At 39.0% G+C, this 13,362-nt stretch overlaps 1 protein-coding gene across 4 annotated transcripts in view; it reads right to left on the bottom strand.

The window, feature by feature from the left end:
- Window positions 1–13,362, bottom strand: part of LOC131079919 (cystathionine beta-lyase, chloroplastic) — a 156,700-nt gene that overhangs the window by 136,715 nt on the left and 6,623 nt on the right. For 3 of the 4 annotated variants that reach the window (XM_058017965.2, XM_058017966.2, XM_058017964.2), the window contains exon 3: window positions 5,482–5,594. In XM_058017965.2, coding sequence (XP_057873948.1) covers window positions 5,482–5,594 — 113 coding nt within the window. Of the gene's footprint in view, window positions 1–5,481; window positions 5,611–13,362 lie in introns of all 4 variants that reach the window. The other variant, XM_058017967.2, reaches the window with a different exon arrangement.

The raw sequence follows: 13,362 nt of genomic DNA, 5'->3' as shown, positions 1-13,362 counted from the left end.
AGTGATGACTAGGATGCCACCTCGTCAGACACTTGTAGCTTAGTAGATATTCAATTTGATGTTGTTGAGAAGCTATCTTTAATTAACTCTTCTGAAATTATCTGCTTCTTCAATGAACCCTTGTTCTAACTTCTTTTGTCTCTGATTTGCAGGATGTTGATGTACCTCGTCTTGGAATGTTGGATTGGAAGAGGTCGCCCTTGATGATGTTAGTCCGAAGAAAGCCATCCTTGTCGATGCTGGATCGAAGAAGGTCGTCCTTGTCGATGCTAGGCTGGAGGAGGTCGCCCTTGTCTTTGCTTGATCTTCTTGGAGGAGACCATCCTTGATCTGGCTTGATTTTCCTTGAGGAGAGTCTTCCGACTTGTAGATCTTTCGAGCTTGGGAGTCGCCATCTTTATACCTACACAACATTTCACAATTAATAATATATCTTGAAGTGTAGAAATTAGGATTCAAAAGGAAGATTTAAGATTTTAATTAGGAAACTTCATGATAAATCTTGAGTTATCATTTCCTAATTAGCCATGTAATTTTCAAAAACTTGAAGTTCAAAATTCAAAATCTCAACATTGGGACTAGGATGATCTCGCCATACCTCCACTTGAGAATTAATTCTAAAAAATGATGCAAAAATAGGGTGAATTTTGGCTAGGCGAAATATAGATCAAAGTCCTTCCTTTAGCAAAATGTGCCTCCTTTAATCTTCTCAAGCATCAATTCCACCACCTTTAGTCTTCAACACTTAAGATAATTCGCTCCAAATAGGCTAGCTTTCGCACCTCCTTCCTTGCTCCTCAAATTGCACTTGAAATAATGAATGAATGATTAAAATTGCTCACACCCCTACTATATAGGGCGCTCACCACTTCATCTCTCCATAGGCCGACTTGGCAAAATAGGCCAAAAAATAAATAAATTTGCAAAAACAAGAGGCCGACCTAATAAAATAATAAAACATGATACCTCAAGCGCCCCATTTTCAATTTTAATTTAATAAAAATTAATTTTAAATGCCTTAATAATAAAAAAATTGATTTTTTGAGGCTCAAAATTAATTTATTAAATGCCATGCGCCTTTATTAAATGCCAATTTAATTTAAATTTTTTCAAATATTTTGAAATTGGTGATTTTGGCATTTCATGCGATTTGGAGGACATCAACGTTGGGATATGGCAAAAAATAAAGAATGCACATGTTAAGCGCTCTGGTCCCTTGGAGAGGGACGAGCACTTTTTCATTTTTAGGCTAGGATTCTCAATTTTTTAAAGTCAAACCTTTGTTCACCATGCTTTAGAAGTTCTTTCCTATCTCACACAACTTTGCCTTAGCATAATCTCGGAGAGAATTTGTTGTTTTCATAAAAAGTGCTCTGGTCCTTCAGTGAGGGACGGGAGCACTTTTGAGTCCATGTGCAAATTCTTGATCACATTAATCTTCAATTTACCCTCAAGGTGTAGAATATCACATTTCACTCCATCTTGAGCCTTGGTAATAAAAATATCCTTTCAAAATGCAAGGTAAATGGTCATATTTGAAAAAAGCGCTCTGGTCCCTTGGTGAGGGACGGGAGCACTTTTGCAAGTTGTCGTCAAAATTTGCAACTCTCGCATCTCAATTCCACTTCAAGGCATTTTAAACACTTTTTCAAACTTGCGCCTTGGCCTCAATTTGTCCAAAATTGGTGAGAAAGGCGAGATAACATGTTAAGTGCTCTGGTCCTTCAGTGAGGGACGGGAGCACTTCGCCTTGGTCCCTTGGTGAGGGACGGGAGCACTTTTTCAATTTCAAGCTTATCTGTCCTTTGCTAGCTTCCCAAATTATCTTCAATGGGCTAATCATGTCCTCTTCCATTCATTTCAATCACAAACTTGCCTTGGCCTTGCAGGAGATTCACACCTTTTGGAAAATCACTCTGGTCCCTTGGAGAGGGACGGGAGCACTTTTTGTAAAATCGCTTTGGTCCCTTGGAGAGGGACGGGAGCACTTTTTGCATCTTGGTGTATTTCTTTGTTCTTTTAAAAGTTCAATCACGTCCAAGGCATAAAACATCATTAGTCCTTCCCATCCAAGTCAAGTTTTGCCATAAAATATCAAACAAAGAGGAGAAACTTGAAAAAGTGGCATGGTCCTTCAATGAGGGACGGGAGCACTTTTTGTCATTTGGGTTGATTTACTCCTTTGTAGACCGCTTAAATTATATTCAATGGACAAAACATGCCTCCCTTAACCTCTTCAAATCATAAAATCACCTTAACCTTGCAAAGATAGTGCGAATTTGAAATTTAGTGCTCCGGTCCTTCAGTGAGGGACAGGAGCACTTTTTGCCTTCTAAGCCAAATTGTCTCACTTTTCACCTCGAAATTTCTTTGCTAGGGAAGATTTCATCTTACTTCACGCTATGAATAAAAGTTGATGTCCAAGAAAGGTCTAAAATTGTGCATATAAAGAAAAGTGCTCTGGTCCTTCAGTGATGGACGGGAGCACTTTTTACCTTCTAGGCAAAAACTTCATCATTTCATTGTTTTCAATCAAGTTTGGATGCTTTATCATGTTCATTTCGTCCTCCACCATGCCTTTGATGTCTCAATTTAACCAAACAAGGTCAGGAATGGCTCCAATAAGTCTTTTCGCCTTTGTCCTTCAATGAGGGACGGGAGCACTTTGCCTTGGTCCCTTGGAGACGGACAGGAGCACTTTTTCCTTCAACCTTCAAAATTCACCATTTTTGTGCCTTCAAAATCTTCAAAAGTATCAAGTCATGTCCAATTATCATTCTGGAAGACCCTGCACAAAACAAAATAGAAAAGTCAGTGACAAATATGCATAAAATAACATTTGTGCTCTGGTCCCTTGGAGAGGGACAGGAGCACTTTTGTCCTTTCTGGCTAAAATATTCAAAATTTCGGTCTCCAATTATTTCACAAGGCAGAGTTAGGTCATCTTCAAGGCCAGGAATCAGTTAGCAAGCCCTCGCAAAACAAGAAATTGCACTTAGAATGAAATTCGCCCTAGTCCCTTGGAGAGGGACAGGAGCACTTTTGCTGTTTCAAGCATCATCTTGCCTCCGAAATTTGATCAAAATTTACCTAGGCAAGAATATACAATTTCATCTTCAAAATGCCAACACTTAGACAAAATTTGAATTTTACCCCAAAAAAAACCTGACTAGACCTAACCTGAGACATATCTGACTTCCTGACAGACTTATCTTACTTCAATAATCAACCCTCGGAAGGACGCTTAATAACTTTCAAAATTTGTCTAGACTCAGCTTAAAAAAATATCCAAAAGAAACCCCTAAGGCTTAGCCCTAGCCCAGACAGACAACTCACTCATTCAAAACCCTAAAATCAAAGAGAAGAACAGGCAAAACAAAAGCGAAAAGAGGGGGTCCCCATTTTAATGGGGCGATGTGTGAAACGTCACAACAGTGCCTCGAAGTTTGTGACGTCCTTGATGAGTCAGTACATTGAATCTGGACATGCTGAGGTGGACCAATCCGACTGGAGGAGCAGTGACTGGGATGCCACCTTGTCTGATGCCTGTGCCTTGGTTGATCTTCCTTCGTCCTTGATGTACTTTGATGAAAAGCATACCCCCTTGACTCCCATATGCTTGATGAGGCCTCCTTACTGTCAAGTCTTTCCTTCTTCTCTGATAATTCATATTGCTTTGAAGTGCTTGCAAAGCCTTTCTTTGTCATCTTGTGGTTCCTTTGTGGCGAAGTGAAGGTTTTGGAGATAGCTGGCAACTCCTTGAACACATGTAGTTTTCCAAGGCTTCAAAACACCTTGAGTCCTCCTCCATGCCTTTGAAGCGTCCTTGATAATGATGGGACTGGAATAGGTCGCCCTTATCCTGGCTTGATCCTCCTTCATCTGCAAAACAAACCAAAAGGTGATTAAGGACACATAATAAATTCATTCAACATAGCATTCTCTATCTTAAATTATTAACAAGAAGGCATCGAGATAGAATTTGCCTTAGAATCCTTCCCAGGGGCAGGCCCTATAAGAATTTCGCTCAGGACCCTTTGGAAGGGTCAGGAGCGAAATTTGTTATTTTGCTCAATTTAGACCTCATCTCCTTGCCTTGAACTTCTCTTGACCTTTGAATCGCTTTGTCCTAAAGACATCATTGATTTGACCTCCAAAAAGACCAAAAAAGAGGATTTCGCTTTGGACCTAGGCCAAGGACATGACCTATTTAGAATTTCACTTTGGACCCTTTGGAAGGGTCAGGAGCGAAATCGAAATTCGCTTTGGACCCTTTGGAAGGGTCAAGAGCGAAATTTGACATTTTGGTCTCTCCGTCAGGATTCATATATGGAATATAACATTTAAGTATAAGTCTTCTTTCTTATACTTTAAGTTATATTCCATATATACTATCAAGATGTTTGAGAGTGGTTTCGGACCTCTAGGAGTTATAATGCAAAATCTAGTTTTTGGAGGATTCTTCAATTTTCCAGACTTAGTCAAATTTCAGGATCAGGATGACATTCCAGACAGCCAAATTTCAGGACATTTGAAGATCAGGATGACATTTCAGACTTCATCACTCACCAACTTGACCTAACTCAAACCTTCAAAGAGGATATTCATTCACCAAGCTTCATTGACCTCTTGAAACTCAAAGAAACCCTAACCTAGAGCACCTGCTGACTCCCCCTAGCTCAAGCAGAGCCTGCCATCATAGTGATCCCCCTGGCGACACTCAAAATGCAAAGGCTAACAAACAAAACCCTAAAAACCCTAGAAAGCAAACCCCAGAAAGCAAAAAACAGTAGGGGTCCCCATTTGCAATGGGGCGATGTGTGAATATGTCACAACAGTAGGGTACCCTGATGTTCCCTGTCATCACCTGAAATATTGGGGTGTCTTCCCACATCCCTTAGATAACATTTCACATCCCCACCCACTTGACCCACATAGCATAAACTTTGTGTAGCATAGTTCTTTTGAGAGGTACTCTGTCTTATCTTGCTAACTACTCTTTCTGATCTTTCCTTGCAACTCTTTTCCATGATTTGAAAGAAATTTAACAATCTCCTAATGAAATGTACACCATTTCAAAGCCATCACACATGCAGTAGAAAACAACAGTTTTAGATGCTTTAACCAACAGCTCAAATGACCACCTCTTTGCTGTAGATGGAAACAATGTGACTAAGGAAAATGGAAATCACTGTCATGACTAGTTCTTGGTATGGAATGTAAGCCAGTGTATTATTTACTTAAAGACAGCAAATTACTTTAAAGGCCTTTGAGAAGATATATTTTCAATAGTATATCTTGTGATAAAAATTAAATTTAGCCATCAAAAATAACTCTAAAAAGTACTGCTTTCCGGAGAATATAGTCAAACCATAAGAGAGAACCATCCTACTTAAACAAATTTCATTTATTTGCTATAAGGTTTTTTTCATAAAAGTCCAAACAGTGATATGAAGTTGGCGAACTTAAACAGAGAGTTACCTGTTTGAATGTGGCTGTCTGGTATAGAGGTGTGCTGAGAGCATCATAGGGATCAAAAGAGTTGCTAAAGTTCATTAGGACCGTGGAAACGCTCAGCTCTTTTTTATGCATATCTGTATCCAATACAATCTGACAGTCAAATACAGGTTAAAACCTTCGGCCCATACAAATGTAGAAACAAACAATCAAAACTTTCAAATGTCTCAGACTATACAAGAAAAGTAAAACCTATTTATTCATAATATCAGGTCTAGATGAAAAACATAATGATTAAAATAAAGATATAACACTAAAATATACATGTATCAAAAATGATAGCATTTCAAAAAAATCACTAGTAACAAGATGAAAATGTGGCAAGTCAATGATATTATCATTTTACTTCTTTTAAAATGATTCATATACTGAAACAGATATTCCTCAACAGCTCATCAACAACAGATATCTTGCAATTATCCCTACTTAAAACCACAAAATGACTGATACATGTGATTTTCTACTACACAACCAATCCTAATTCATTTGTGGTGTTAGACATGCATAGAAAAACATGTAAAACCCCAAGAACACAAAGGAAAGAGCAAGACAGCAATTGATTCACAAATTATACCCTAGAGAAACCCTGAAAAGGGGGAAAATTCCAGCAAGAGTGAGCTCCAGCTCCTCACTCCACCATATAGTCACGTTACTAGTAGGATGACATGGTGTCAAAACACACTCTTCAACATGACAACCGAGTTATAACAACTACAACGAAGTATGCAACCTCAAAACTCTGCTTCACAGCCCAAAACCCTACAATGTGAGCATAAAATGAGGATTATAAAGCAAGCTAACCCTTCCACAAGATGTGGAATAGTCATATGTAGCTTTCCCAGGTTTCTAATGGCACCAAAAGGTGTTTCCAAAAAAACCCTTCAACTTCCCTCCTTATTCATTCTGATCAAAACCGCCTCTTGCACCAAGGAGCGATTTTGAAACCATTGCTTGTACGCAACAGGCAGTCATGAAACCATGGCTTCTTGTTAGAACCATGTTGATGTGTTCTTCATGCACATGCGAACACAGAATAAAATACCAAGGTATCTTATCCTCTCTTGAACAAAATCTCTCGGATGCTGAAGATTGTCTCAAGGATCATTCGAGACAACTCCAAGGTTCCTGAATGTAGGGTCTCTACGTGTGGATAAGCTTTGTTGGTTTGATGTGATTATGTTGGATTCACAAAGGGAACTTATGTTTGTATGCCTGAACGTTTAATCTGCTGGAACTTGAGTCCTATCTACTCACCGAGGAGAATAAAGAAATAACAAAAGGTGAAGGGCTTAGAGAGTCTAATCTAAGACCTAGAATGTAAGAAGATAGATGAACAACTAGGTGGAGTCCTACTGGGTTGGGTCTCACCATCAAGTTGAACAATCCGACACCAACTCAATGCAATCTTCTAAGGGATGCTTCGAATATATTCAAATCGTTACACCATCAAACACTGATCACCATTCAAGTTAATACATGAAAGATAGACACGTAACGACTTGAGATTAAGCTCATTCTATGCCAGTTGACCACGCAGGGCGCACTTACAATTAGTAAGAGGCTAGTGGTTTGGACTAGGTGGATTCCACACGAATGCATTCAGTAACTTCTTTCATTCAATCTAATCATTTACCATCTAAAACGAAGATTCAACAAGAAACTATGCATATTGCAAGAAACAACACATTTCACCTTAACTTCAATGAAAAATGAGGTTTATTTACAATCAAGGCAACAATTTCTTGCCTTCTCTTCCTACTCTACTCTAATTGCTATTCTATTCACTATTCTAGCTACTAACTCTTGACTAACTATTCTCTCAATATTAACTAACTAATAACCCTTTACAAATGAAGAGCCAGAGCTTTATATAGAGAGCTCTTTACATTTCAATGGCTCTAATTGATTTACAATCAATGGCTGGGATTACAAGATGAAAACCCTAATTAGGGTTTCTTACAACAAACTCCCTTAGCCAATGAGAAAATTACATTCAATATTTGAGAACCAATAGGAAACAGGGGTAGGTACGTTGTGCTAGTGTTGGAAATAAGCCACATCCGAACCGACGATGGACTAGTCCAAGAGGGGCCAGTAGCTCAGTGGTAGAGCACTCCAGCAGCGTATGGAAGGTCCTAGGTTCGAGTCCTAGCTGGTCCATGTCTCAACATGGTATCAGAGCCAGGTCCAGGCTAGGAGCCCCAAGCACATGAGAGGTGTGGCTTAAGGGGGGGTGTTGGTGTTGGAAATAAGCCACATCCGGACCGACAATGGACTGGTCCAAGAGGGGCCAGTAGCTCAGTGGTAGAGCACTCCAGCAGCATATGGAAGGTCCTAGGTTCGAGTCCTAGCTGGTCCATGTCTCAACACATTGGAGTTTGTGCCTTCATGAATAAGCGTGATTCACTGAATCTGGACATGTTGATGTGGACCCTTCTGACTGGAGGAACGGTGACTGGGATGCCACCTTGTCTGGTACTTGCTTTGTGATGACCTTGGTCGATTCTCCCTCTTCCTCGATGTACCTGATGAATGATGTATCCTCTCCTTGACTCTCCTGTGTTTGATGAGACTCATTGATTTTGCAAAATGATGGTAGGAGGTCATAGTCAAGTCACTCCTTCTCTGGTGGCATTTCTCTCTTTAAAGTGTTTGTAGGATCTTGTGATTTCTCTATGTGACAGATTGAGGCCTTTGAGGATGGTTAGCTTTGTCTATTACTTGCAACTCTTTGAACACTTGAAGTCCACCAACTTGGAAGCACTGAGTCCTTTGTCACGCATTTTAAGTATCCTTGATGATGATGAAACTTGAAGAGGTCGTCCTTGTCCTAGCCTGATCTTCCTCCCACTTGATTTTATTGATCTCCAAACAAACAAAAATGGTGTTAAGTACACATGATATATTCATTCTAACATGGCATTTCTCACTTCAAACCATTAACAAGAAGGCATTAGGATCAATTTGCTCTAGACCCTCTAGAAGGATGGGCCCTATAATGAAATTCGCTCTAGACCCTCTCCAAGGACAAGACCTATAATGAAATTCACTATGGACCCTCTGGAAGGACAGGCCCTATAATGAAATTTGCTCTGGACCCTCTCCAAGGATAGGATCTATAATGAAATTCGCTTTGGACTTGCTCTGGACCCTCTCCAAGGATAGGATCTATAATGAAATTCGCTTTGGACCCTCTCCAAGGACAGGACCTATAATGAAATTCGCTCTAGACCCTCTCCAAGGACAGGCCATATAATGAAATTTGCTTTGGACCCTTTGGAAGGGTCAAGAGCAAAATAGCTATTTTGCTCAATTTTCCTTAATAAAACTCCATTTCTCATCCTTTTCTCATCAAAAACAAGTCTTTTGCCCTCAAAAATGCTTAGGAATAGGTTATTTCAAAGCTTTGAGCAAGATACAAGGCTTCTTGAAGAAATTCGCTCTGGACCCTTTGGAAGGGTCAGGAGCGAAATTGGCATTATTGGACAAATTCTTCACATTTTGTGAACACAACTCACTCAAATGCATGCCTAAGGATGCCTCTAAGTTCAATCAACCTCAATCAACGCTAGGCTTGATACAAGATTGGGAGCAAAAGGAGGCTTCAAGAGAATTCGCTCTGGACCCTCTGGAAGGGTCAGGAGCTTAAGTGAAATTCGCTCTGGACCCTTTGAGAGGGTCAGGAGAGAAATTTGCTCCTTTAGACTCAAATCCTTCACTTTCTCATAATTTTCTTTACTTCAATTGTTTCCAAGGCATGATAACATCCTAGTTGAGGTTCCAAGGCATGACATAAATCCATTTTGAAGCAAAAGGGAGGGTCTTAAGAAAATTCGCTCTGGACCCTTTGAGAGGGTCAGGAGCGAATTTTGTCTTTTAGTCTCAAATTCATCATTTCCTTTGTTTCAATTTACTTCTCAAGGCAAGTATACATCAATCTTCTCTCAACCATGCCTAAGGAACCAAGATTTCGACCCCAAACAAGGTGCAAATAGAGGTTTAGGAAAATTCACTCTGGACCCTTTGGAAGGGTCAGGAGCGAAATTCTTCCTTTGATGCCATTCATCTTCCATTCATCATCACTTTGCCTTGAACTTAACTTATCAAACCTCCTCTTATCATGATCAAGTCAATTCGCCATCAATTTAGCTTAAAACAATATCTTTTTAGTGCATTAGGCGAAATAGGGAGTCCTTCTAAGGATTTCAATTTGGACCCCTCGAGAGGGCCAGGAGCTTAGATGAAATTCGCTCTGGACCCTTTGAGAGGGTCAAGAGCGAAATTTGCCTTTCTAGACTCTATTCACACTCAACTTGCCTTGGACTTGTCTTTTCCACCCTTGCCTTATCAAGATCAAGCCAATTTGCTCTCAAAGTGATGTCCACTCAATGCTTTTGGTGAGGAATTAAGTTATTCTAAGGATTTCGCTCTAGACCCTTTGGGAGGGTCAGGAGCGAATTTGAGGGATTAGTCTTGGACATCAATCAAACATTCAAACTTCACCTTCACTCACGTTGCCCTGGCCCTAGAACATGCTAACAAATCACCTTAATGGGGCGTCTAGCACATCTTGACAATTTCGCTTAGGTACCTTTGAAAGGTACATGACCCAAAGAGGAATTCGCTCTGGACCCTTTGAGAGGGTCAAGAGCGAAATTTGACAAAGTTGCTTCTTGAGCTCAAATTCCTCATCCAACATTGTTGCAACTCATTCCAAGGGCATGGATCGATCATTCTTCATCCAGTCAAGGCCTGAAAGCAAGGGCTATAGTCCAAGTTAGGACCAAGAGAAGTTCTTAAGAGAATTCGCTTTGGACCCTTTTGGAAGGGTCGGGAGCTTAATTCCTCTTTTAACTCAAATTCTTCTCTTCCTCATCAAACCTTCAAGTCCAAGTGTGATTAAATTCACTTTCAAAGGTGAAGTCAAATTGATTTCCCCAATTAATCATTCCAGAGTGAGATTTCATCCAAATTAGGAGGGCAAAGGGAGCTTAGGAGGATTTCGCTCTTGTACCTTTGGAAGGTACCTGAGCGAATTTGGTCTTCTTTGCCTAAATTCTTGATTTTCACTCAAATTTCCAAGTCTAATTTGCTTAGTTTGCTACTCCAAAGGGATGGATGAATGAAGTTTGCATCAAACAAGGTCATAAAATGAAGACTTCTATCCAAATTGAGGCAATGACCTTTTCCTTGAGAAATTCGCTCTGGTCCTTCAAAGAGGTACAGGGGAGAATTTGATGTTCTACTCTTAATTGCCTTCACCTTTCTTCATTCTCTCCTTCAAACTTCGAGGTTGCACCTGATTACTGCTTCATGATCAATCCAAATCCTTAAGGGGGAGGGGGGGGTCCTTGACTATGGATGATTGTAGCTTCGGTCAGATTAATCTAACCAATGAAGTCATACAAGTGAACAATTGATATCTATCCTATCACATAGTTGATTGATGTATTTACCTTGATGATGTTAAATCATGATTATAAATAATCATGTATATATATATATATATATATATATATATATATATATATATATATATATATATATATATATATATATATATAATGATATATATATAGATATATATAATTAAATATACACATACATGATTATTATATAAATCATGTTATTCTGGAAACGATTATAATCATCATCACCAATCTATGATTAAATGATAAAAAGAATCGATCATACAATGGATCGATTAAAGATCATTATGTGCCTGACCAATATCGATCATGGAAATCGATGTCTATGTTATACGGACTACAATCATGATTTGATTATAAGAATCGGTTTATGAATATCGATATATTGATCAATGGAATGATCAATATAATCGATCATTCTTCTAAACGTTTCGGTATTTAACATGCGTTTAATATAAAACGATAACTAAATCGTTCATCGCTGTTTATGACGTATGTCTATGAAGAGACATGACTCCACGTGAACTATGTTCACGTGGAGGCATGTCTATTCATAAGACATCTAACCAAACATATATATGGAGGAAATCGATTCAAATGGCAAACACAGAAATTTACAAGTGCAAGCCAAAGACATCTAGTATATTCTGATCAAAATTGAACTAAGAGTATTCTCATTATCTCAGCGATATTATTGAAGACATAGCTAATAAATATATTCAAATAGACAAAGCAATAACAGGAAAACAAATCTGATTGCTTTAACATTGACGACACTGACTCTAAGAGTTCATCTTCTTCACTCATCTTCTTCACTCATCTCCCTCACTCATCTCCCTCACTCACTCAAACTAAGTTATCAGACCTTCAAAAGCAAGACCACATTAAGGCTTCTTCCTAGACTTTTGACAAGGTGCAATGACTCTCTCAAACTCAATTAAGACTCAACCCTAGAAACAAATCCCAGGCCTAACCAAGAGGAAGCTTTCAACAAAGACCCTGACCTGGACCACCTACTAACCCACTTAAAGTCAAGGAAACCATTCAATCCCAATGAGCTCTCTAGAAACCCTCCAATGCAAAGACTAATAGCACAAACCTAAAAGACCAAAGCCAAGAAAACCAACCCTAGAAAGCAAAAAAGTAGGGGTCCCCATTTGCCATGGGGCGATGTGTGAATATGTCACAACAAACCCTTACTAAGGAAGATCGGCAGTTGCAAAACCACTGCTTGTGGAAACCAATGGTTCTGACAACTCTCAAAAACTGCCTCTTTCTCTACCTGCACACCTGCCCTCTGACTAATCTGTGATGCTCTAGATCATCCAAGGCTTCATCTTAGCTGCATACAAACAATTTGGCATTCTCAAAGCGTCGATCACGGAAATCCTTCACAAAGGGAAAGATCCGGACAATCTCTTGACTGGAAAAAAATAAACCTGATCACATGATCCTGAACCAGTGACCCGTTTTACAGATCATTAAAGGATAATGCAAATTTACTAAACATTTTATTTGAAATCAAGCATTCTAGCATTTTCAAACCAGCTCAAATATACCACAATACTTGGAGGACCTAAACATTCACAAGCAAAACCAAAGTGAACTGCTAACAAAATCATAATCAACTTCTAAATGGTAAATATTTTTTAGCCACCTCTTATCTTGTTGGAGATACCATGTATGGTAAAAGGACACAATGTAGCATAGAATATAAGTACAAAAGTTGGGTCTATCTGAAAAAAACACAGCAAATACTGAGAGGGGGGGGCGGGGGTGAATCAGTATTGGAGAATTTAAAAACCTCTATCAAAACTTGAACCCACTTGAAAAGTAAATATATGAATGCAAGTTAAGCACATAGACAGACACAGAAATTTTCTCGTGGAAAACCCTTTTGGGTAAAAAACCACGGCACAGTAATCTCTTCAATATCTTAAAGTGGACACCAACCCAGATTACAAAAGCATCAGAAGGGCACCAACCCTTTACTCAGCACCAACTGAGAATGGTAGCCATACAGACACTTGAGAGCGCCAACTCTCTTACAAAAGGATATTTTATTAAAAAAAAAATTGCTTCAGCACTTTTTCTGTCCCTGCATCTCTCTGTTGTATGTTCTGCTATTAAGAACTCAACACACAGTAGTACTGCACCATCAAAATAAGCTCATCGAACTGATTATCACACTGATACCATACACAGGACTGAAGACTAAGAATTGTCCTTCAAATTAACAGATATATCTCTGTTGTAATCTTGTGGTCACTAAAATTATACTGTAAAATGCTACGACCCTATTTATAAAAATTCATCAACACTTTTTTACACCTTTTCGGCAATAACTTCATCTCAACTTGATAACACATTTTTAAAAATTTCGCACCGAATAGAAGAATGATGGTCAATTAATTGT

The sequence above is a fragment of the Cryptomeria japonica genome, chromosome 10, assembly GCF_030272615.1.
Source record: "Cryptomeria japonica chromosome 10, Sugi_1.0, whole genome shotgun sequence".
NCBI lineage: Eukaryota > Viridiplantae > Streptophyta > Pinopsida > Cupressales > Cupressaceae > Cryptomeria > Cryptomeria japonica.
Note: the sequence above shows the minus strand (reverse complement) of the source record. Positions and strands in the feature narration are given on the sequence as shown.